The sequence below is a fragment of the Phalacrocorax carbo genome, chromosome 1 (assembly GCF_963921805.1).
Source record: "Phalacrocorax carbo chromosome 1, bPhaCar2.1, whole genome shotgun sequence".
NCBI lineage: Eukaryota > Metazoa > Chordata > Aves > Suliformes > Phalacrocoracidae > Phalacrocorax > Phalacrocorax carbo.
In genome coordinates, this window is record NC_087513.1 from 28302358 (window position 1) to 28328141 (window position 25784).

General features: G+C 43.8%; 1 protein-coding gene and 1 long non-coding RNA gene across 2 annotated transcripts in view; one reads left to right on the plus strand and one right to left on the minus strand.

Moving 5' to 3' along the window:
* On the minus strand, positions 1 to 18988 carry CAV1 (caveolin 1). Its single transcript, XM_064446987.1, has 3 exons — positions 18944 to 18988; positions 17907 to 18071; positions 1 to 2375 (listed from the first exon to the last, which is right to left on the minus strand). The coding sequence occupies exons 1-3, from the start codon at positions 18971 to 18973 to the stop codon at positions 2034 to 2036; spliced, it is 537 nt and encodes a 178-aa protein (XP_064303057.1). The 5' UTR covers positions 18974 to 18988; the 3' UTR covers positions 1 to 2033.
* LOC135312565 (uncharacterized) overlaps positions 18064 to 25784 on the plus strand; it is a 17521-nt gene continuing 9800 nt past the window's right edge. Inside the window, exon 1 of the long non-coding RNA XR_010372173.1 lies at positions 18064 to 18872. This is a non-coding gene — a long non-coding RNA (uncharacterized LOC135312565). The remainder of the gene's footprint in view (positions 18873 to 25784) is intronic.

Genomic DNA, 25784 nt, shown 5'->3' on the forward strand with positions numbered 1-25784 from the left:
TACCATTAAACATCTTTTTATTGTAGTCTTTAATGTATGTGCAGAATTTAAAAAAAAAGTGTCAGTTATATCTATAAGCATATAACAACAATGTAAATGTCTTAGATCAGCACAGTATTTGGATTAGGGACTAATAACTCTAAGTGAACAGACATCTTTCAGGATATACAGTTTATATGGTAAATTAAGAAGGTTTTCTTCAGAGTGATTTTCCTCATAAAAAGATAAAATATTTCTTGGTTACAATCTTGCTTGTTTTTAATACTGAAAAAAAATCTATAATAGTACACTCTTCATTATGTACATAGAAGAACATAAAACTATCTATATCCATACCAGTGTCTGTTTTAAATGCAAACAATAGTAGTTAATAGCTTTGTAATTTTTTTTGTGCACCCTCTCCCCTCTTCCCTCGTCCCCCACCCCCATTAAAAAATGCAGCATTTCCTAAAGTTTTCAATGCTTTGGCAGAAATTGAACCGAAGGCACTCCCGTGTTAGGTAAAGCTATATGTGAAATATCAGCGCTAAATAAAAAAAAGCTGTAGGTGTACCAGACAGCTCCGTGCTCATCTCAAGGGTCAAATCTTGCACTCTCCGAGGTCAAGAACTGGTTTGCTGGAGAATCCAACTGGAGCAGGCTCAGGCCCCAGGCTGGTTTACAGTAAAGCCGATTAGCCTCACAACTATTTTTACAAATGCTTCACGCAAACTGTACAAGGATGCAGAGGGCGTCTCTGAACACAGTACAATCACAAGGGCAAAAAGCTCCTGCAGGTCACAGCATCAGAACACGTTGCAGAGGCCTTTGCTCTCTAAGCCTTGCAACATGGTAGTTTCACACAACACCCTCCGTTTAAGACTTCTTGATGTTGCAGCTCAGCTAGAACTGAACAAACCAACCCACAAGTGTGAAGTTTCTAAACCATCTCTTGTGATGGATTAGTTTAGACTCAGCAAAACGTCAGTTCTCCTGAAAATAACCTGCGTGCTAGTGGCATGCCGACTTCAGCTGAGAGGGAAGCTTTGAAAGCTGATAGAAAAGTTTATCTCAGGGGCAGCTCTTCCTTGGCCTCGTGTGGCTTGTGTTTGGCACACCTTCATTTTCCTTGTAACTCAGGGTTATCTCTGGCATACCTGCGATATGTATTTATATGAATACTTTGCAAAAAAAAAAAAAAAAGCAGCCTATGACATAAGCGCCTAAACGCTTGCTGAGGGACGTAGCGTAAGTCACAGTCAGGAAAACATTTCCATAATGACCGGTTTTAGTTCTCAACTGCAGTTTGCTTCTGCAAGCCTAGCAAAGGTTGAGAAACGACTGGATGCAAACTTCCAAGAGAGAATGAGACAGAAAGCCACCGACCGAAGCTTTTTATACACATGAAAAGCTTTCACGTGTCAATGTCTCCAACCTGATAAAGCGTTAGATTTTCAGGACGTATATTAGTTCAGTAAATTGTTTACTTAACTAATTTATTCATAGTGCACCATATCTGACCATGACTGTAAATAGCTGCAGTCAACTGACAATCCAATTGAAAAAGAACATTCTGCTAAAACCTGCCAACTGGACACGTTCATTCTGCTGCAACAGCTCTGCGCTCTTTGGCCACAATAAAATGAATGGCTTTATAGTGTTGGAAAGCATTTTTGTCATTCTTCAGTATCACTGTGGATTTATCTCACAAGGAATGAAGGGTGAGATTAAAAGGCATCCAACAACACTTCAATCTCTGAATTGAACAGCCAGCGAAATGATATGCAGCTGGCGTGGAAGAATAGCCATTTAAGGTTAGTTTGAAATGCAGACTGAAGGGAAAAAAAAAAAAAAAGAGAGAGAGAAGCAAGTAGTCCAGTAAGAATAAACAGTAGAAAAAGAAATGAAGCAAGTGATTCTTAGTTTTGGGCCAGTATATCCACCACCAGTTGCTGTATGTTGCTTTGGGAAACACAAAACTGGCACCAAAACACTCCAAACAACACAAAACCCTCACCCCCTTCCTAGGCTGATGGCTCTCCTTGAAACGTCCCTCAAATCTCTTTCTGTACTGTGGCTCGGATGCTGCTGAACATTTTGCCTATGGCCTCAAACAGTGGGTCGCAGAACGTGTGGATGCAGATCGAATAGACGCGGCTAATACACTGGATCTCAATCAGGTAGCTCCTTATGCACGGCACCACCGCCCAGATGTGCAGGAATGACAAAATGGCAAAGTAGATGCCCCAGATGAGAGCCATAGGAATGCCAAAGAGAGCTGAGAGTAAACGATAAAACCAGTATTTTGTTACAGTGAAGGTGGTAAAACTGGCCTTCCAAATCCCATCAAAGCTGTGCGTTCCCTCTGGCTCAGCAATCACATCTTCAAAATCAATCTGCAGCAAAGAACACAAAGTCAGGTCAGTCAGACATTTGCATCAAGGGTGGTTTCCAGAAACTGCTTTCATGGAGAACAATGGTCCCCTCCAACAAAATTCTGAAGCACGTACTTCCTACATCCCAACATGATTCAACCTGTTTTAACACATCATTTAAGCCTTGAATCTTTTCAGGGACTATCTTTTTACAGTAACTACTGGGGGGCCTTGATGATTAGTTCAAAATTAGGCATCTAACTTCTAGATGGAGATGAACTGTCCACAATGTATTTTCCTCATCTCCTGCAGCCCTAAGGGTATGGAGTACCCTTGAAGTCTATTTAAGGGATGAACCAGGTGAACAGAATCATCATGCTTTCATTGCCTAACTTAACTGTTTCACATTTGCAGATGGTATAAATGCAGTCACTACTTTGAATTTTTACACACCACAAGCATGCATCAATAAAATGTCTTTTATTAATCTGAATTATCCCATCTTTCCTTGCACAGCATTGCTAAATTTTGACAGTGAATAAGTAGTGAGGCTAGCTATTTAAAGACATATTTTGAAACAGACATAGATAGTTGTTAGTAGACCGAAAAATAAAACGCTGGATTCAGATCTGCATCAGGTGGAGTTCCTCCTTTGTCTGAAAGGGTTAGGGAGCTCCTCCATCCTATTAAACATAAGGAGGCTGTTTTGTTCTAGCCTATCCTGTTTATGTGATGACACTCTGTTCATGAATGACATGGACAGGCTAACATATTAATACTTAGAAGGAATACACTCTTCCACATATTTCATAGTTTGACTATTCAGAAATCGTTCAAAAAGTCACCTAAGGAAGCAGTACATTCCAACAGGCATATTTTACTGCTGTCTGTTGAAATACTGAGCTATTCAGGAAGCGTAATTGTCATAACATTTCTATTAGAAAATTAACAGAATTGGTATGATGGTTCAGCTCCATGTCACCCAAATATGTGTTTGATACAACCCACAATACAGGATATTTAATTTAGTTAGCACAACCAATTTTATAGGTACTGCATTCAACAGGAAAGAGAACAACACAACACTATTCCTCTGCAAGAAACTAAACGACAGCTTAAATCAGATTAAAGAAAAACCAGAAATTGCATTCCTGGGACTGGATCCCAAAGTGAGATGATGATGCTGCCATAAGTGAAGATTTACAAGGGCAGGGTAAGTATGCTATGGGCCAGCAGCCTCAGAAATTCATGCAAAGTACCTTAGCATGCTGGAAGGAGGTGAATATAGATAAACTCAATAGAAGTATTGCTTACATATTGTAGGAAAATGCTCACAATCACTTCTTTTAATCTAAAATATATATAAAAATTGGAAAAAACTCCTCCCTCTCTCCTGTTGAGTCTTCAGTCACCTCCAAACAGAAATTACCAACTCTCCACAAAGGGAAAAATACTACAAAACCACTAGACTTTCCAGTTCCTTCAACAACAACAACAAAAGATAATTCTGAAATTTCTGAATCAGCTGTGACATCAAATATCTTGAAAGCCTAACATCTAGCTGGCTTAACTGAACATAGTGCTGGGCCTTAACACCACTCTCTGACTGCTCCGTGCCATGTCACTATCACTCTTTGCCAGTGCTTCTCTCTAGATATCATAAAATGCAAACTGTAAACCTACTCCTCTTTATCTGCTACTCTAAACTAGGCTCTAGTGATCTGAAAGTGATCTGTGCTTTGGGTTGGGAATTCATCATCATCACCACCATCACATCTAAAGGTAGCATTTGAGTTGAAATTCTGTCTCCACAGAAACCAATGGGAGAATCTGCACTGGCTACACACCCAGCGAACACACCTCAGCGCTCTGCACTTGTCCGTAAAGACGTGCGAAGCCAAAAGTCTGTCTGGACTTTCTGAACCTGAAGAGCATGATTTTAAATAATGGCTAAAAAGAGAAAATTAAAGAGTTTGAGTCACAGCTCTCTTCGGCAATAGCTCTATGGGTATAAAATAACCTCTGCTTCTGTAGGTCGTGCACATGAATTTTTGGTACAAACCTTAGAAAACAGTTTCCTTGCAATCAGTGTCTAAAGACAGCATAGAAAGCACATGACATTCACTGCTGAGTTCACAGGAAACTGGAAATTATTTGGGCTCTATAATTTCAGCAGGTGCAACACTGAAGCTCTGGTGGACTAATTCTAGGAAAGGCACCACAGGCAACAATATGCTGCCTATGTTCATTATGGAGCTATAAGATAGAAAAGTTCATGTTTGGGGACTAAACAACTGACAAAAAATTAGCTTTATGAAGTAGATTGGCCACAAAATAATTACATCAATCAGTCATTAAAGGTTAGCTTCAGTCTAGTAAGACAGAGTAAGAAACTCTCCTGGTTGTACTGTGATCTTTTTACCAAATGAAGCAATCAGATGTCCTTGTATCAGTCATTGGATTTTAGGACTGCGTGATGAGAAAAAGAAGAAAAGGTTGTAGATATATACATTGGGAAGTCAGTATCTCCTGATGATGGCATCTAATCAACTTATAACCATTCACACACACAAAAATATTAAGATGAGTTCAAGATCTGCTTATTGTTCACTGAAATCAATCTTATTCAACTGACTACACAGGTTGGAAAAGGGCATGCCTGAGTTTATGGGGCGAGTATAATTTTTTATTTTTTGAATACACAAGCAAGCGTGCTTATCTGTTTCTGCAGCTTCTCAAAAGCAAGCTTCTCCTCGTAGCCCACATCCCATGATAGCTCATTTTCAAAGCGAATAGGTATTCTTGGCTTATTATCAACATTTGCCTCAAAATCAGATAATAAAGATAAGCAGATGATGGCATATCCCAAAATGATTACAGCAAAAAAAAAAAAAGGGTTGCTTCTCAAAAAATGATCCTACACGAAGAGTACATGGTTGAGCACAGCCTTCTTATCCTAAAACTTCTGGCAATTTATTGCAGTTGGTGTTGTGATCCTTGGCAGAGCCAGTTTGTGCACACAGCAGTTCTGTACGCTGAGGACTATTCAGGGTCATCCCTGAAGTATTTTTATTCAGTTCAGCTGTGGCAGAGTCTATCTTGTATTTTTTTCAACTGGCTGATAAGGGAAATATTAAATCTCAGCAGGAAAGCAAGTTTGCACTGAGGTCCATCAGCCTTTTCATGGTTACCTCTTTAATTTAGCTAATAGTATGACTGGCCTATAATTTTATTCCTTTCAAAATAATTCATTATAAGGAATGCTTTACTGAAAACTGGAAGCCAGTAAACTCATTGGTTTTCAAATCAAATAGTGAACTTTCTGTAATCGCGATTCTCAGTAACTAATGTGTTTAGCCTGTCGTGTGCTCCAAGATGTCCACGGAGTTCCATCAGCTCCATGGGGAGCTGACAGAAGAATCGTGCCATATAACATTTCCAGATGGACAGCCCTGTCCTCATTCCAGGAGATTATGCTAATATTAGAACATTTATCATATATCTTTGTCCAGGATTTCCCAGCTCAAGTCATACACAGTTGCCCTAAAAGTACTCAGAAATCAATCTGTCTGTGAGATGATCATAGTGGTGTATTCATGTCATCAACAGTTGTTGAGAGGTTACTTTCTTGGAATAATTTAACAGCTCTTGGAATGTTTCTACCAATGCACAGAAGCTGAATAGATGGTGCTATACGAACCACAGCGGATGTCTCACTACCGTATCTTTCCCACTTCATTAGTCCTCAACTCCCACGTTCCACATTACTCTACGTTGAGTAAGGGAGATACCAAACTGAGTTTGAGAGTGAAAAGACAGAAAACCATCCTGGCAACTCTAAAAGCTCTCAGATGAATACAGAGTTAAAATGAAGATGTTATCTCCCTAAAAGTCATAAGAACATTATGAAATTATGTACATGCCAAAGAGAGTCCAGCTACAACTGGAATATGACATCTGCTGTGCTGTCCAAAACTAGAGTTACCCACAGCGGTGCATAGTTTAAATATAGACAGGCAAAGCGTTGAGGTAATCTGGATTCTTCTACTTCTCGGCTGCTAACAGATCACGTACAGATCCACTGGCTGGGAAATGCTCTATTTATTTCACTGTTCAGGCAGTAGAGATAAGTCCTTATGCTGCAGGAACTGAGATATCACCCAGATTCTTCCTGCACTGAACCACTCCCATGAAAGATCCTGTTTTTCACTCACAGGGATCAGTCCTCCACAGGCAGCAGGAGGAATAGGTGACTGGATGTATTTTGCCTTGCACTGGGTTACATTTACATCACTTGGATTACTCGCTCCTCAGTCTCTCCTATTACTCTGCTCTGGCTTTTAGTTCAGTAGCACTCAGTGACGGTGAATGTCATCAGACTGATAATGGGTGTCCAATTGAACTAAGTAAAGTAAAAATAGGACTGATGGGAGAAAGGGAAGCGGCAAGAAATATGACCCTAAGGAATTAAAACACTCTTAATTGCTGGAAAAGAACCGAACTGGCTTGCAAGGATAAGATACCTTTTTTTTAGGGTATTGTTCTCAAGGCCACTTTTGCCAGAGCATCATGTGAATGTACATCTGTGAAGAACTCTCTTCTATCTACATAAAGGCATGCTTAGGTTAGGCACAGGTCTTGTTCAGTAGATTGCATGTTCAGCGTGCAGTTTGTTCCTCTAGAGCTGTCAGGGTGTCCTCTGAAATCCCGGCAAGTTATTTGCCAGGCTCATGAAAATACACGCACATTCACTTGTGACAAGGAGAGAAGTAAAGGAAATTTGTGTTGACCCTCTAAAGGATGCTAATAACTCGCTACAGCCTTCTGTTTCAGCCAAAGCTATTAAACACTATCAACTCCTGTTCCATGCCTACAATACACTTCCTGGCTTCAGCTATTCTTTATTTCCTACTATTCAGTTTGGTAAAGCCAGTTTTTACATTGCTCAAAGCTTTTGTCTGATTCTGCTGAGAATTACCGCACCTTCTTTTGCTCTGCATATGTTTATTAAACTTTTATCAGGAAATCAAGGAACCTGCTTTGATTCTAAAAGAGATTTATTTACAAGAACAGGAAATGGCATGGGAAATTTGTCTTCTTTTTTCAAAAATCTGTTTAAATAAAAAAAAACCCTATGAATTAAAAAAGCTTAACAGTGTGAAGTTAGTTTTTCTTAAAAAACCCCAGCTGACTCCAGAATGTAAGCTTTATATATGGAAATAGTTGACCTGTTGACCTTACAACTTTAGTCCCTATGTATTAAAACATGGCAGGCTGGAAAGGTGTGTTAAATGCCAACTTCAAATTGCCTACTTGGCAGTTGTGCTTCTCCCCAAAAGTTTGTTCTTTGAGGTACATAATATCGATTACATAGAAAAATTTACTGTACTGGGTCTACCAGAAAAAAAATTATTAAGGCCATCAGCATTTTTGGGGGGCTTTGACCTAATCTACATTTCTGTGATAGTAACTATAATTATTAAAATCTTCATGTGGGGTAGCTGTGTGCTGCTACTGTGCTCACAGCATGCCATTTGCATAGACAGGCACCACTACTCCACTGAGGAGGAACCCAAACAAGCGTTGAAGGTGCCTACATTTTTGAGTGCCATCAATACCTTTTGGAGTGAGTGAAAAGATGCCCAGATCCGTACTGGATCTCTCTTGACCGATCACTAATATCTCCAATCAAGCAAACAACTTAAATATGCACACTACCTGAAAAACGTGAACTGTCCCACTGATGTCAATATGCTTACATGCTCTGCCAGACCAGGCTATAGTCAAGTCTGAATGTCTATTTATTCGAGAAGGAGTCACAAGGCAGTTTTCTTCGCATTTTTAGCACAGATTATGGGAATTGTCTTTACTGCTTACCCAGTGCTGTTTTTAAACAGGTTTTTCCCTGATATCGTGACTAAGTAGAATATTGTTTCACCAGATTGTATTGCGTCCCTATAAGACTTGAAACAGACATATAGAAAAAAGAAATTATCTTTTTTTCTGTTGTGATAAATGAACTTGTAAAATTTCCCAATGCATTCAATCTCCTTTAAAGAAACATTCATCAAAAGAAAATGTATAAAAGATCACAGGAGTCACATTTGGCAGGTGATGTTCAGGAGGGGTGCAGCACTACCAACTTTGCAGAAGGCTGTGGCATATGTTATTAAAAATTAGAAAATGTATGAGCATATGAGAGGATTAGTAGTTTTTTTACTTCCACATACTATTTGAAACTTAAAAATTGTCAGTTACAGTGCTTGGAAAACAAAGGCATCATAGCAGAAGCAAAAAAACTTAAGCAATAAGCTTACAACCATTCTGTTAAATCAGTGATATCAGCTAAACATCTAATGTTTCCTTGACCCTTTGAAATATCATGTTTCCATATCTGCTGGTGCTTGTCTTCCTGACCACTACCAGAGTTGATGAGAAAATAATGAAAAAGTGTATTAGGATGTTTCTACTGAATCCAAGGGAAAGAGCATGGGAGGTGCTGGGTCTCATAGGGGTAAAGCTGCTCTTCTCCTTTCCCTCACCTCCCAGTCACCAGGAGACTTCACTATTTTGCAAGCGTAGAGTGCAGCACATGTAACGCTTCATGGCTGCAAGGCTACACAAAAGAGGAACAGGAGGATTCTTGGCTGCCAGCTTTGCAAAGGGGTCCAACGCTCTCTCTGAGGATGCACATCCACGCCTTAGTTGCATGGGATTACAGGAACTTGAGCAGTGTCTTCGCTTGTTTGTACTCTAAAAAATTGTTCTCCACCTGGCAAACATTCACCTGCAGTTATGTAAAGAAGCTGGTACTTTGTTACCGAAATATACAGCTTCGCGATGCCTAGATGTCCTACTTCCTCGCTAATCATTGTTTTCAACAAACAAACATAAGGTGCTGTCAGGTGTGTTATAAAGGCAAAACTCATTTTGTTCCAGAGTATTTATATGAGCCTCAGGCTATAGCATGGGTGACTGCAGAACATGAACATCCAGCAGTGTCCAGAGATAAGTTCCATCACAAGACGAGAAAACACCTTTAACTCTTGGTACGGTGGCAAGCACCTAACAAGGGAACCCCAAGAGCCTCTCCACACAGGGTGGGTTCCTCTGGCTGCCCCGCAGCAAGATTAGGCTCTGCCTGTCAACCTTGAACTCTGTCTTCAGAGCACAATGCTGTTGTGGGGACTGGCCAGAGCAGCAGGCACAACACTCATTCCTCTGCACAAAAACAGATGCCATGAGCGCATATGGCTGGGACTAGAGTTTTTGTGTAAAGCTGCTGAAATGCAGAAAAATGACAAACAAATAATTCCAAAGTGAATGAAATCCTGAACAAACAAGCAGAACTGTTCCACCCCAGTTACTGAGTCAAACCGATCAATGAATTTGCCTTACACTCCCCATCTCCCTGTGCCTGGTTTCCATAATATGGCAAGAAAAGAGTGTTTTGCAGGCAGATATCATGATGGAAAGAGTGACTCTTTCCTGAATACTAAGGAGTATGACAGAAAACCAAACAATGCTTTAACAAACAAGGATATTAATTAATGTTGGAAAACTGAGTTGAAGGGCTACACTCTTCTAGTCAGAGAAGAAAACCAGTCAAGTCAGGAGTGACCCCTACCGCACGAATAACAAATATTCAAAAGGATTGTGAACAATTGAAATATTGTCATGAATTAGAAAAAAAGGCCATGCTTGCAGAGCACCACAAACTGAAAATCAATGAAAATAGCAAAAAACTAATTTGCTACTAATTACTGAGAGAACAACCTCCTGCTCCCTGCCCATGCTGAATTACCGATTACATACCAGAAGAGCCTTGGTGATGGGCTTTGTTTTATCAGATGGGCAGGCTCATCAAAATCTGCGGAAGTACTCGTGAGAAAAATGCGACTTGTGCCAATGGGTCAGCACTGTAGCAATCAGGCACTCTCCAGAGATCTCTTCCTGAAGCACTTGCTTGTCCTGTCTCAATGAAGTCCAGCAGAAGGAAAGACTAGCAGCTTCAAGGAGACATCTGCCCTCCTCTGAAACACAGCTAAACTTCCTGTGCAGGTGGGGATATCATGTCAGCCAGCTCCTTCGAAAATACGTTGATGTTGTTCGAGAAAGCAGTCAGAAAACGAAGTGGCTGTTTTCCTCCTTGGAAGCTGGGCTGCTGGGACGTTATTGCAGTTTTCCCAGAGAGAAACTCTGAAGAAGCTTTCTTAATTTTATTATTTGTTTCATGTTCCACAGTTCCTTGTTTGATACAGCTATTTTAGCAAAGAACTTTGATATGTCTGCGTGTATGTGCATCCACATACGTCTGTATGTATGTATGTTTAAAGAGGCAGGTCCATCAACATGAACACTGCGGCGAAGTTTTGACTACACTAGCGATAATGGGAATTCTTTTATTGATTCCAGTTGGGTCTGGAGTTAACCAGAATCCAGAAACATTAATAAAAGTAAAGATACTAGGTAAATGGATTTCATATTATATTTTATATTATACCTATATAAATATATGATATATTATATTATTACACTGCATTCAATGCAAGTTTACAGACCTGTCATTAAGGTAATAAACTTCTACTAAGTATAACTTTTTCGAACTTGCTGTAGCTTCATCCCTCCTAAATTTAGGCACTAATGGGAAATGGAAATACAGAGACCTTGGACTCTTTAGTAGTAGGTGGAGAGAGACAGGCACCTTTGGAGAGTGGTCTGGATCTTGAATTCTGGTTTTCTCCATCATTTGTAACGGGAGTCTAAGGAGAGGAGACTCCTAACTAGGTATACTACCCACAAACACATTTCTGTTAACTGCTGCAATACTTTTTAGCAAATTTGTGTAACTTGTTCAGACCTTTTCCCTCATTTCTACCTGAACATGTTTATTGCTGACAGTGAGTGTTCAGCGATGCCCAGCTGCCTCTCTGTTCCTTTAAAAAAAATTTGCCTCTGCATGTCTTCTGTGGGAAGGTTGTCTTTCTTATGGAAGATCTTAAGTTACTGACCATTAAATAGGTGGTAACTATTTCTTTAGTATGTCATAAAAATTAAGATAACATTAGTCTACACTTCTCGTCATAAACTCTGCTAGAGCAGATATATATGAACTTGGACTTCATAAAACGATAGAAGACTTTATGGCTGAGGTCTACAGGAGATATTAACCTGATCTTGGAGAACTGAATGTGTTTTTGTAGTATTTGTTTGAATTCTGAGAAGGGATTTCAAAGCTGACAGAGGAAGTGTTGCAATCCATCTTTGAGACTTGCTTAAGCTTTTTTTAAACTCTGAGTATAAATTCAGCACAGTGAGATTCTGGACCAGGAATGTGATGCTTTCACCTTCAGCTGTGAGAGTATCTTCTCACTTCTTATCCATGAAGCTGAATTTATCAGTTCCCATTTATATGAAAATAAAGTACATGCACAGGATAAATAGAAGACCATGGACAAATCCCATCCTTGTATAGCCTCACAAACATCTGTAGCACAGCTCCTTGACTATCCTGAATAAAACTGGGTACAAGTTTTATCAATTAATATGTTCATTAGAACAGGGACAGTGATACTATTTGTCCTTTTGAATGCTAACCTGATGATATAATTCCTGAGAAGAATTATATTGTTCAAATTCAAAGTTTGTTTTGAAACTACCAAAAGACATTTTCAAAATATATCTGGCAGAAAAATATAAGGGGATTAACAGTTAAACCTGCTTCCTCAATAAATCAAATGAAATTAAATGGCATAACTTCTCTTTCATCTTCAAAATAACAAATCCTTTTTAGTCCAAGCTGGTTTTTATTACTGTTGTTTGTCTGGAAAAGAAAAGAGAGATGGTAGTTCTGGATCAAAAAGCTCAAAAAAATAAATTGCTGATGTAGATTTCACCCTGCTGTCTGTTTATTACAAGGGTATTTGAGAGCAGTGGGAAATACAACCTTATCTTAGTTAGAACTACATCTCTCTTCAGCTTTCCAGAGATCACAAGTTTTACAGAATCACGCAAGTTCATTTGTGTTTTCTTCTGTTGCCTAAAATACAACAAAGATCAAATTCTCACTGGGGACCTCACGGGCAGACCACTCTATTAAACACATTTTCCCTCTTCCCTCTGGAAAGTTTTGGATTTCAATGTTTTTTTGTTTTGTTTTAGACATCCATACTTTCCACAACAGAAGATGGTATTTTGATCCATATAGTGGGCTAAAAATTCTAAAATGAATTTCAGTTCAATTTTCTAACATATAATGTGAATTCTGTTGTATTTATCAGAAAGGAAAAGTATTTGTATCATCTGAATCAGAGATAGCGTCCAAATCATTCTAACAAAAGGAACATCCACGCTGAATCGTTGGCTCTGTCCCCACAGCCATCAAATGAATATTTTCCTATGGAGTTTTAAGTCATAAGCAAGTTACAAGCAAGAAGGCAGCGCATAAGGCTTTAATAATACTAAGAGCTTAAGCGCAAACACATTTTTTTGAGAAAGAAGCTTTCATTAGAACAAATGCCATTATTATCTGTAATGTTACGGACATTCACAAATTCCATGTCTGGGAACTCCTAATTAATGTGCAAGAAAACTGTTTTTCAGAACTCTAAGACCTCGCTCAGTCCTCATATAAACGCACATTCATAACTGAGTTTTTTATCTCTCACTCCTAGCCCAGCTTTGGAAGAAATATTCGAAACAGAATTGTATCATGTGGACAGCTGACATCAAACATTTGGATATTCTTGCATTTTAAACCTAAACCCCACAGCTGGACATTAATATGACGTGAAGTTTAAGAATCACTTCCCTTAAATGCAGATGTGTAAAAGTAAGGTGCCATGTCTAAGCTATGTGTAGAGAAAAGAAATACGCACTTTGAGGGCACTGCTCGTCCCGTCCTACCATTAAGGCCTAAACTCTGTTGTGTGAATCTGCCTCCAGAGGCATCTAACTTCCATCAGTGCCAATAGCAAGCATCCAGATGACGAGCCTGGATTAGAACATATACACACAAGCATTTATATTTATATAAATATATATTTATACTGATGTATTTAAATGTGTATATCTTCATGGGACTTTTAACAACATCTGAAAACAAAGAAAGGGGATATGCATTAAATTGAATTTAACTCCTTGTTTCAGAAAAAGCACCTGACTGAGCTCTGCTTTTCTCTCGTTTTACCATGCCGAAGAACTCTGTTCCTCCCAGGTTGACACCTGCTGTCACATCAGAGTGACAGCCCTCACCACCTTAGCCCTCCCATCCGAAAAGAGCAGGGGATGACACCTGCTTTGCTTCCAGGAGGTTCTCAGGTGTGGAGGTGGGAGGTGCTCTGCCTAGCCATCCCTCTGTGCATCTTACACCATGCTCAGCACAACAGGGAGGGACCATAATTGTGAAGGATTAAATACAATTGTAAACTGCTTTTTAAAAAACTTCTCTTATTAGAAAGTGGCAGAAATTGTAAATGGCTTTAAAATGGCTGAGTAATATTTTCCTTCCTAATGCCTACATAAGGGTGTTATGGTATTTGTCAGCATCTGCCTAAAAATTCCAGACTTTTCCTTGCAGTGAGCTGAATTGCCCTTAACTGCATTAGCTTTAAGTGGAAGGCATGAATACGTAACTGTTTAAAACTTGGTACAAAAGCTCTGCAACCTTACGTCTGTGGCCAAGTACTGGAATTTTTTTCCAGAGAGAAAAGGCCTCTTACGCAACAAATGGCAGATAGATACCACTTGTTTAAAACAAAATAATAATTATGTTCTGGATGGTGGACCAGGCACAGGCCTTTCCTCCTGGCACAACATTGCTGGAAAAAACCGTAATCTGGCTGCAGATGTGACTGCATGTTTGGTTCTCACTGATCCCAAAGGAGTAGACATTGCAGGGATGGCTGCAAGGTCCACCTCCATCCTGAACAAGGAGCAAGGAAGTACCAAGAACTGCAGCAACACTCTTCCCCTCCTCTGCTTCTTCCAAATTCAGTAAACTTTGTGCAGGCTTGACCACAGATACTTTGAGAAACTTTGAACTGCAAAGAGTTGGAAGGCTGTAATTTAGCGGTACTCTGGAAAACACAAATACTGTGTTGGGAAACAGGAGGAGCAAAGGCTGAACTTCAGGCACCTTCATGTGAATTCTGCGTCATTGGAGAATGAATGAGAGAAAAGAAACAATCAGCTTTCTATCCTGTTTGTTGCATCGCATCACACAAAAATAAAAACTTTGGGACACAATTCAAGAGCAGAATTGTCCAGTGAAGGACATATGAAATAGCTGTATGATCACCAGACTGGCTCCCAGAGAGCTCCCAGTTGCACAGAGGCTGTTTCTCCCTCACTAGAGTCCCTCCTTGCCTCCTGCATGACTAGCCAACTTCACAAGCCAACGCCTCAAGGCATACGACCACCATGGCGTGTTCTCCCCCTACCGTGGTGACGCATGAGGGCAGTCGTATGAGGCAGAAACTCCTTCCTTTCCGCCCCCTGCTGAAGGAATTGGAACAGGAAGGAAATTCTGGTGGTTTTACTAGATCACGCTTCCTCCAGCACAGAGCTCCCAACTCTGTTGTCTGCGGACCTCAGATTTGGTAAGACCTCATTTTCATCCCTCTCTGAACAGAAATCCAGTCATTCGCCCTATTTTTCTGGAAACTTCACAGCACTTAGCTTCCACTTAGTAGCTAATGTGAAGATAAACTTTAAGCAAAGTCAAGGGCACCAAAAACTTTGGTATAAAGCTGCTCCATGTGTCTAGATTTTATAAAAGGATCTCGACCAGGTCTCTCCCTCTTGGCTGGATCCCTATGCTCTCACTGCTTGCACCATGTATCTGCTGCAGAGGAAGCTGTGCAGATGCTTTGTGTTGCACATCAAGGGAACACGTCTCCTGCTTCTCACAAGCAAGGGTTATTTTTAAAGTGTGCTATGGGAAGTATTTGAATGCAGGCAACACTGAGGCCTTTTAGAGAGCTGCTTACAGAGCAGATTCCTCGTTCTCTGTCTAATCACTTCTGTTTCATGGCTGACTGATTTGTCCCCGGTTTCCATGCTATTGTGCCTCATAGTCAAGTGGCAAGAAATGCATTAAATGCTGGGTAAAAAGCAGAAGGTTCTGAATCTAGAAAAATGCAATGGCTCTAAACAAAATTGAGCTAAGCCTGAACCATGCTTCTGGCTTACAGTACCACTGATCACTTTTTTTTTCTCTTTCAGTACCTGACTGGGGACTCCTTCTGCTATACAAGCATTTTCTTTACACTCTGCCTGGATGATTTACAACTGAGGTAAAGGCAGATACATGACAGAAGGGGACCACAGGCTGATAGCTAAGGCACTAACTGAACCTGTGTATCTCCACCCTAATCTGAGCCTGTCCCTTAGGTACTGGGTCTCAACTTTATGGCTACTTCTAACAAGCTGAACCAGAAAGCAGTGTCCAAAGAAACTCAAATTGTGGCAAAATTCCTCTCTATGTTTTTCAAGTTGGACCTTTCCACGGAATACTTCTAAAAATCAAAGCAATTCTTACTTATCCTCATAACAAGAGAGAAAAAATGTTGCTTTACGATGCCCAGATTTTTTACAAATGCTGCTGGTTTTATGATGCAAAATGGATCCTGTCTGGTTAACAACAAATTCATTTTGATACCTTCCTCTGCCTTGATGTGACTACGTGCACTACCAGGAGCTCACTTGCTGACACAGAGGTGGTACTGGTATTCTGGCTGCTTGCTGGTTTTCAACGAACGTGTTGGTCCACCACTATTTCGAAAGGACAAACTGAAAAGCTTGGTTTTTCCATTCCTATAATTCTTATTTTTCAACTTTCTTTTGGATGACTGGACATAACAAACTTTCTTAATCATTGCCCCTGTGGGAGGCAGAGAGGGCAGGATGGGCTTTGTACACTTCGGTTAGTCCGTTAGGAGTTTTTTCCGTCAGTGGTCTCCCTCTTTTCCCAGCAGGATATTGCTTTCCCCAGCTAAGTTTGTGGACACCCAGATTCCAACTTGCTTGGGGGCTATGACTCATCCTCAGAAGGTTTGGTTGCTTTGGGGACTTCTTCTGTTGATGTACGCAACAAGCCATGATGCCGTCTCATTCTTCAGCTCTTGCATTCCCTGTCTACTCAGCTGCTCCTCCGTGGGTAGAAGAAGAAAGTAATTGCTCTCTCCTTTTTAAAATCAACCATTTTAATGGAAGTTTTGTACCATTGGGTACACAGATGATTTTTTTCTAAACAAATAAAAACTTTATGCCTTTCCTTTCTAGATCACAAAGCTGACAACGGCTCCTGAAAGATATAGCCTGCCCCAAGGGAAAATTCTTAGCTTTTGATCCAGCATGATAGCTGATCATATTCATCACCTCAAACTGTGTTGAAGTCAGTGGAATTTGAGGCTACTCGAGACCTTACTATATTGTCTGCACATAGCATGAATCATTTTACTGACATACATTCAGAAACCAGAGTTCAACCTTTTCATTCTCTGGAAACAATGCAATATTTCTCTTTTTCAATAATGGGTCTTCCTGACCAACAAACAAGGCGAACTGCACATACTCGGACTCTACTGGACACTAAATAATCCAGATAGAGGCTTAGTCACCCGCTACAGCTGGGAAACTCTCACTTTTCCTAGGTTCTGACAAGCCCAGATGACAGCATCCTCAATTTTCAGATGCATAGTATAAAATTCGTCTGCTGAGAGAAGAACAATCTGTGATTTTTCTGTCCAAAGTGACTTCAAGCAAAAATCTCCATCGACCCTGATTTGTCAAAACAGTCAAACTCTGCTTCAAAAATCCAAACAAACAAAAAAAAAATCTAGACAAGGGCATAGTTAGATTTTGCTTTGCTTATTTCATCATTTCTCGAGGGAAGGAAAATCACCAAGGAAAACAAAACAAGGAAACAAATCCGAACGACCACCAGGACGTCTGCTTTTGCACCCACTTGGCTACGGGAGGGTGATCCGTCCGGCAGGCAGAGCCCAGCTAGCTCAGCCTGCGCTGGTTTGGTGCCACCTCCCTTCCCGGCCTCCCTACGTGCCCGAGGGAAGGAAAATCCCTCTGCCGGTGTTACACAAGGTCACGCAACTTTTCCCCCCGCCCCGCTCCCCCGATCCCGGGCGGGACGTCCCGGCTGCAGGGCTGACCTGCGGGCACACGGCTGCAAGAGCCCCCCGCCTCCGCCCCGGAGGGCTGCCGCAAGCCCCCGCCCCGGCGGGACGCAGCCCCGCGAGCCCCCGGCCCCGGCGGGGAGAGGACGGGGAGGGGATGCAGCCCGGCCGCGCTGCGGCGCGACCCGGCTCGGCGCGGAGCCCCAGCCCCGGCCCGCCTCTGCCCTGCACCCTCTCCCTCTTCTTTAACAATAAAAAAAGATAAATAAACTACGATGCCCGCCTCTCCCCCCTCCCCCCCCCCCGCCCTCTCCCTCCTGCAGCAGGTGGAGGGAAGGGGTTCGCGGGCTGCTGTCGCAGGACGGACAGCCGCCCGGACCGACATCGCCTCTCGCGCCGTCCCGCCTCGCCCCCTCACCTTCACCACGTCGTCGTTGAGGTGTTTGGGGTCTCTGTTGACCAGGTCGATCTCTTTGGTGTGCACGTCGTGCACCGCCTTTTCGCTCAGCTCATCTGCCATCATCTTGTTGTTGGGCTTGTAGATGTTGCCCTGCTCCCTGATGGGCGCCTTGTACAGAAAGCCCTGCGCAGAGGGAGAGCGGGCGGGAGGGGAGAGCCGAGCCAAGCCTAGCGGAGCCGAGCCTAGGGCGGCCGGAGAGGGGAGGGGAGGAGAGGGGAGGGCCGGGCCGGGCAGGGCAGGGCAGGGCAGGGCAGGGCAGGGCAGGGCAGGGCAGGAGGGCAGGGCAGGAGGGCGGGCTGGGGGGGGCGGCCCCGGGTCCCGCGGGGAGCGCGGAGCGGCGGGATCCTCGCTGCGGGGCGGCTCTCGCCCCGGCTATTTAAGAGCGGCGGCGGGGCGCACACCACACCCCCGCGGTGCCAGGCGCTGGCCCCGGCTGCCGCCTCCGCTGCCAGGCGGCCCCGCTCCGCTCCCCGCGGCGCTGCCCCAGGGCGGAGCGCAGCCGCCCCTCCGCGGGGAGGGCGCAGCCGCGACCCCCACGGGCGGCGTGGGGAGCGGCCGGGGCTCCCCGCGCAGCGCCCTCCCCCTCCATACCGCCCTCCCCACGCTACCCTCGCTACACCGCCTTTCGCCGTGTCCCCTCCGTGCCGTCCTCACTTACACCCCCCTCACTACACCGCCCTCCCCGCACGGCCACCACCGCGCCCGCCCCACCCCGCCGCAGCGCCCTCCATATACCCCCGTCCCCGTAGGGCCGCCGCCCCGGCGCCCTCGCCGCGCCCGCAGGGGACGAGTCCCCCCCCGCGCCCCCCTGTCCCGCTGTTCCCGCCCGCAGGTGCCCGGTCGCCCGCCGGCCCCGGCGTCCGCCGCCGAGCCGCCCCCGCTCCTGGCCGGCCCGCGGAGCCCGGGCGGGCCGAGCCGCAGCAGGTACGCGGCGGCGGGGGGCTGGCAGCGTCCCGGCTCCGTGTGCGTGGTGTCGCCCCCCTCGGCGGTCCTACCTCCGAGTCTACGTGTTTGGTACCGGACATGGTGCCCCGGGCTGGCGGGCGCCTCTCTGCGACGCGGCGGGTGTCGCCGCGCTGTAACTTGTAGGACGGGAGGCAGGAGGATCCCGCTGCGCGGAGCGGGCGGCCAGGGGGAGGTAGCTGCAAGCAGGCGGCTGGCGGCCGGCCAGGGGCTGCTCCCTGCCCTCGGCTCGGCGGGGATGACAAGCCGCCCTAGAGCTCGGCATATCGCAGCGAGGCGGGGAGAGGAAAGCAGCCCTGCCCCGGCAACCTGGGAGCCGGCGGAGGCGCTCCCGGATGCTTGGGACGGGGAGACGGCAGGGACGGGGTCCCCTCCTGCCCCGGCTGCAGGTCCCCGCCGCTGGGCTGCGGGGGGCGACGGTGCCTGCGTGCGGCAGAGCCGAGCGGGGGGAGGCTGGTGGGGGAGGAGGAGAAGGGCAAGGGGGGACAAGGAAGCAATGAGAAGATGGAAAACTTTAGCTGTTTCACGTCCACAGCGAGCGAGGCGTTTGTAGGGCTCCCTCCTCCCCCCCCGCGGCGTTGACAATAGTTTATACATAGTCATCGCTGCCCCAGGAACAATTGTGGAAACTTGGACATCTTTAAGATGGAGAAAAGAGACTTTTCTCAACTGGTTCATTTCAAAACTATGCAAATATTTAACAGTCCTGCACTTTAACCGTGCTATACTTTTCCCGGGAGGATATTGACCCATGCATGTCCGTCATGCATATTATCCATTGGGATTTACTTTTAAAGAGGCACGGTGGGACACTGACGTTTTGCCATGCTCTGTTCTCAAGGTCCTTTGTAAGCTCAGGGCTATATGTTGGTGTAAAAGCTGTAAGGATTCATCACTGTATTGAAGATGGTTCAGGTTAGGGTTGCAATGGCACTATACATCTATGTTTATAAACACGAGCTTTCACAAGCTGTATTTTGCCTTTGGTTTGGTGGTTTTGCTTGTTTGTTTGTTTGTTTTTGTGTTTTGCAGCCATCAGTTTTCTGTTAGGAAGTCAGACCACGGTGAAAGATTTGTAACATCAACAGAAAAATAGTGACCTTAGTGTTATATTATTTAGCACGGAATTGCAGCAACAGAAGTAGAAAATTCTTAACTGCGGTGTATTTGGCTTTGGCAATTCAAAAGAGAAATGACCTCGAAAAAACCAGTGGCTAAGATGGATGTAGGCGCCACAGATGTAAATGACTGCACCTGTTGAAAATGCGGTCCACACGGACTCGTATTACTGATATGGTCATCAGTTAGCAGTGAACTTTCTTTAAGAGTTTATATTGCTCATAAACTTTAGAACAAATGCTTTGGATGGATGTTTTCCAATTTTCCAGGTTAGTTGTGATTTTTAAAAGTAACTTTTTTATTGATGCAATAATTCACTTAGGCCATCATTAAAATACCTTCAGCTGTCCAAGCATTTCAGTATGTGCATAGGGTCAAATGGGTGAAGGACATAGTCTCTTTTTTCAACCCATCTGTAAAAAATCCACAAGACAGTTCTTTGCTTTCATGCTTAGTAAAGTTTTTCAGTTAGTCAGCGTCCTGCACATAAATCAGAATATTTTGACCCATCATTCGGTATTACTGCATATCTCAACGCTGGCTACAAAAAAAGGCTTATATTTGTTAATCTGAAATGCTGAATTGATCCTGGAGTAATTTCTGCAGAACCACAGCCCCTTTTAAAAGAAATTCCTGAATCACGCAACACTACTGCAGCTAGAAGAATATTAGAAGCTGGCAGAATTTATTAACTTCATGAGATGAATCCCATAATAGGCTGCTCATATAGCTGAAATGAACCATCACATCTGATGAACCTTAGAAGTGCTCACTTAAACTTAAATACCAAGAAGACAGCCTACAGAGAAAATGGCATGGGCACAACCAAGTTGTAAGAGTGAGGAAGTGACATCTGCAGAGACGGATAGGAGTAGGGCCGTGGCCCATTGCCACTGGCACTGCTGTCTGAGAAATGCTCACAAAACTTAACACCCGGATACTTGGCATAGACGGGAGCAGGAGTTCTGCAAAGAGCTCCCATTACGTACATAGAAGAGTATAGATCTGCTGGAAGAGCCCTGGTAAAGGCTTGCAGGAATCTTCTGAAAGTGCAGAGGTTATGGTCCCCTCTCATTTATTATGAATGAGTTACCCAGAAGTGGCCTAAAATTGCCAGGGGTTGTAGGCACTCAAGCTGGCTTTTGAAACGCCACCCAAACTGTCTTCTCACTGAGCTTTGCTGCATCTTTGGTAGCCCAGGTCAGCTGCTGAACAGTAATATATGTTACTTTGGCTGGAGACCTCACTACTTCTTCATAATACCAGCCTTAGGTATTTCATACATAATTTTACAAAGGTTTCTGTGCTCCAGAGTCTTGATTTAACTGAACTTCGAAACCTCAGGATTACCTTAACTGAGAACTTTCTCTAAACATGGAGCAAAGTCTGTGCAAGGTATGAGCTGTTGTTCCTGTTTTGAGAAGAGGAAAGGTTTTGGTATGGGTAAGAAACATTTTTCCCAGAAGCCAGTGCAAAAAAAAAAAAAAAAAAAACGGATTGGACAAAATTCCTCAAAAAAGTGTCAGAAAATGAGTCATGAAACTGAACTGAATGTGCAAGACTGCTCACTGAGTGTCTTTGTCTGGTACCAAACACTCCCCCTCCCGCCACTCCTCCTTCCCCCCCCCCTCATTTTTTTTAAACTTGTGTAATTATTCCAGTTATGGTATTAGCAATACTGATATATTCCAATGTCAGCAAGATCAGAATCAGCCCTGGGAAACTGTGTTCTTTAGGTATAGTTTGAACAGCAGCGAGGCTTTCAGAGAACAGAGGCTGCCAGCAAGCAGCCTGCCTTACGCAGAGGACTTAAAAACCTGAGGCTTAGGAGAGAAAAATCATTGCTTTTTTAGTGTCTTCTGTTCAACTGCTTAAATGCATCCTTTTATGTGCATTTTTGGATGTTTTGCTGGATGAAAGCCTGAGTTCCCAGACCTGCTGGTAGTGAGCTTTTATCAACCACGCTACTGTCCTCACCCTGCTGCATGATAACAAGCATTGGGATGGGTTTAACATGCAGGGCAATGTTTTGCTCATTCCCTGATTTACAGGCTTATAGTTCTGGAGGATTCATAGCAGTCATCCTGTCCCCAGTCTCTGGAGAATTTCTGTATTTTAAATTATAATTCACTGGATCAGAACTTTTCCACTGAGATGGGTGCCCTTCGCCACCAGTGTATAGGACCACACTTTCCTGTATGTGTTTGTTATTTGGCCTGTTCCTTGCATCAAAGCAGTAATTATACCAGGAGAGGTGGTGAGATCCCCTCACATTCCTTCTTTCTCACAACCTCTAGCTAGGAGTGATTTTCTTTTATATGGAAGCACTGCTGCCATAACACATTTCACAATAGCCTGAGGGCTAGAAGAAATAATCTAACACTTGAGAGACCCCAAATCAATTTTTGCCTGTCTGAGGTGTGCTAATGCATTTGGACTCACCCCTAGGAAAGTGTATTTTGGGAAATGCCCTATTCTGCTGATGTGCAGTGAATTTTGAGGGGTCCAAGGCAATCTCTTTCCTTCTTTTCCAATTTTGACTGGGCTTAGATGCGAGTGAGATGCCAAGTTGCTCAAACAAGGGCAGTTCTGGGCATGACCAAAGTAAAACTGTAGGTACTGAGGGGAGGTTTAGCGAAAGGGAGGTGCCTTATGAGTTTAGACATGTTCCTGGTTGGGTGGCAGCTGGGCAGGGATAACAATTTTGGATTTAAATGCCTGACTGTCATCTCAGTCCTGCGGTAGGTGTGTACTTCTTTTATTATAGCTAGTCCCTGTAGGTCTTGATCAAGATCAGAGTCCTGAGGGAATTGGCTGAGGTAGTTGCCAAGCCACTCTCCATGATATTTGAAAAGTCATGGCAGCCAGGTGAAGTCCCTGGGGACTGGAAGAAGGGAAACATTGTGACCATCTTTAAAAAGGGTAGAAAAGAGGACCTAGGGAACTATGGTCCTGTCAGCCTCACCTCTGTGCCTGGGAAGATCATGGAAGAGATCCTCCTAGAAGCTATGCTAAGGCACATGGAGGAAAGGGAGCTGATCTGAAGCAGCCATCATGGCTTCACCAAGGGCAAGTCCTGCCTGACCTTCTATGATGGAGCGACTACATCAGTTGACAAGCGAAGAGCTACAGATGTCATCTGGACTTCTGTAAGGCCTTTGACACAGTCCCCCACAGCATCCTCCTCTCTAAACTGAAGCGATATGGATATGATGGGTGGACTGTTTGGTGGATAAGGAATTGGTTGGATGGTCACATCCAGAGGGTAGTGGTCAGTGGATCAATGTCCAGATGGAGGCCAGTGACTGATGAGTGGTGTCCCTCAAGGCTCCGTACTTGGACAAGTACTGTTTAATATCTTCATCAATGACATAGATAGTGGGATCAAGTGCACCCTCAGCAAGTTTGCAGGTGACACCAAGCCACCAAGCTGAGCAGTGCAGCTGACATGCCAGAAGGACGGGATGTCATCCAGAGAGACCTCGACAAGCTGGAGAGGTGGACCTGTGAGAACATCATGAAGTTCAACAAGGCCAAGTCCAAGGTCCTGCACCTGGGTCGGGGCAACCCCCAATATCAGTACAGGCTGGGGGATGAAGGGATTGAGAGCAGCCCTAATGAGAAGGACTTGGGGGTACTGGTGGACAAAAAGCTGGACCATATCCTGGGCTGCATCAAAAGAAGCGTGACCAGCAGGTTGAGGGAGGTGATTCTGCCCCTCTGCTCTGCTCTGGTGAGAACCCACCTGGGGTGCTGCATCCAGCTCTGGAGCCCTCAGCACAGGAAGGACATGGAACTGTTAGAGCAGGTCCAGAGGAGGCCCACAAAAATGATCTGAGGGCTGGAGCACCTCTGCTATGAGGACAGGCTGAGAGAGTTGGGGTGGTTCAGCCTGGAGAAGAGAAGGCTGCAGGGAGACCTTATTGCAGCCTTTCAGTACTTAAAAGCGGACTATAGGAAAGATGGGGGCAATCTCATTAGCAAGGGCTGTTGTGACAGGACAAGGGTTAATGGTTTTATACTGACGGAGGGTAGATTTAGACTGGATATAAGAAAAAAATTTTTACTATGAGAGTGGTGAAGCACTGGCACAGGTTGCCCAGAGAGGTTGTGGAGTCCCCATCCCTAGAAACATTCAAGGTGAGGTTGGACGGGGCTCAGAGCAACCTGATGTAGTTGAAGATGTCCCTGCTCACTGCAGGGAGGTTGGAGTAGACGGCCTCTATAGGTGCCTTCCAACCTAAGCCATTCTATGACTCTATGATTCTGTGAAGATAGCTTGTAACCATCTTGGCTGGAGACGCAAATAGGTTGAAAGCTTTAATTCTGCCAGACCTTGTGCAAATCAAGTCACTCTTTTCTCAAACCTTTTCAATATCAAATTCCTTGACAAATACTGAACTGGACCATGAATGCTGATCAATGTCAACACTGTTCTGTACCAGTCTGCCAGCTGTAGCACATTATTAACTGTTCAGGTGTCTTACAGAAATATCAGATTGTGAGAACTAGGCTCAATGGGACATACACCCACTCCTTGAGGCTTACACAGGATGGGACTTTTTGCCACTGAGCTTTGCTACCTAAGTGTTTCATGGCCAGTCCTAGCTTATAGTTGTAGCATTGTGATAGCTGCCATAGTGTGAAGTAAAAAGCAAGGTGAGGTGGGTACATGGGGTGGAAAAGCAGCTCATATTAAACTGAGGCAGTTGGAAAAATAGAAAATCTTTCTCAAAGTTTGAAATAAAAGTGTGATTCTCTACATTTTATTCCATTTAGGTGTCTAAAGTAGGATTTGATTCAGTGAAGGGGTCCTTCTTTCTCCTGCTTGCATTTGGAGGGGGAAGCCAAACAGAACCTAACACCTAACACAGGTGACACTCACTCCTGGCCTCAAGTTATGAGAGAAGCGTGAAGAGAAGAACCTACCCCACTACTTTCATGAAGCTCTAGATGCTTCCATAGGCCTGACCAATTTCTGCAGCAAACATAACTTTTTATGAAGCAGAGGAAAGGAGCCAAGCCAAACATTTTGCATTAATCAGTGCAGAGTCTTCTCTGGAGGATGATTCAGAACAGGAACCTATCTTAGCTCCTCTGAATTGCCTCTACAGAAGACATTTTCTTTTTGGAAGATTAGTGTCACTAGGCTAAAATTAGCCTTTATTAATTCTCCTCTCAGTTGTAAATCGCTGCATGAAGAAAGCACCTCAGTTTTTAATGCATAACTGCTGGTTCAGTATACTCACTGGAGGTCTTCGGCTCTAATTTTCATGAGCGCAGTGTACTAACAGACAATGCTGGTAGTGTGTCTGGTGTTTGACCTTGTTCCGTTTGCATTTTCTTTAAAAAAACCCATGTATTTCTGCATGTATTTTTAAAATAGAGTTAATACAGACTAACAGCAATAGTTTTATCTCTGCAGGTGGGGGAACAATCACACCCTGTAAAAATAATGGACTTACCATTCTTTGGCTTCCACTAAATATGAGTGTGTGGCCTGAGGTCCCGGAGCTGCAGGGTTGTTCTGAACTTTTCAGTCAGTGTATGCCTAAGTGAGCTTTTTGGATAGGTGGGAAAAGGCTCCTCATTTACTAATACGTCAAAGTTTCTGTTAAGAATTTATTCCTGTTTTTATGGTGAGCAAGAAGGGTGGGGAAAGATAAGATACGAAAGTTCTAGAGTCAGATTAGAAGGATTTTATCAAATAGCTCTCATAAGGAAGCAGGTTAAATTTCTTTGTGAATTAAAAGA

Bases quoted from the DNA above. Each gene is read 5' to 3' on its own strand.
- CAV1 (XM_064446987.1), bottom strand. From the start codon at position 18,973: ATGTCCGGTACCAAACACGTAGACTCGGAG. The intron at 18,072-18,943 runs GTAGGACCGCCG...CCCTCTGCGCAG, and splicing joins CCAAACACGTAGACTCGGAG to GGCTTTCTGTACAAGGCGCC. The intron at 2,376-17,906 runs GTGAGGGGGCGA...TCTTTGCTGCAG, and splicing joins TCAACGACGACGTGGTGAAG to ATTGATTTTGAAGATGTGAT.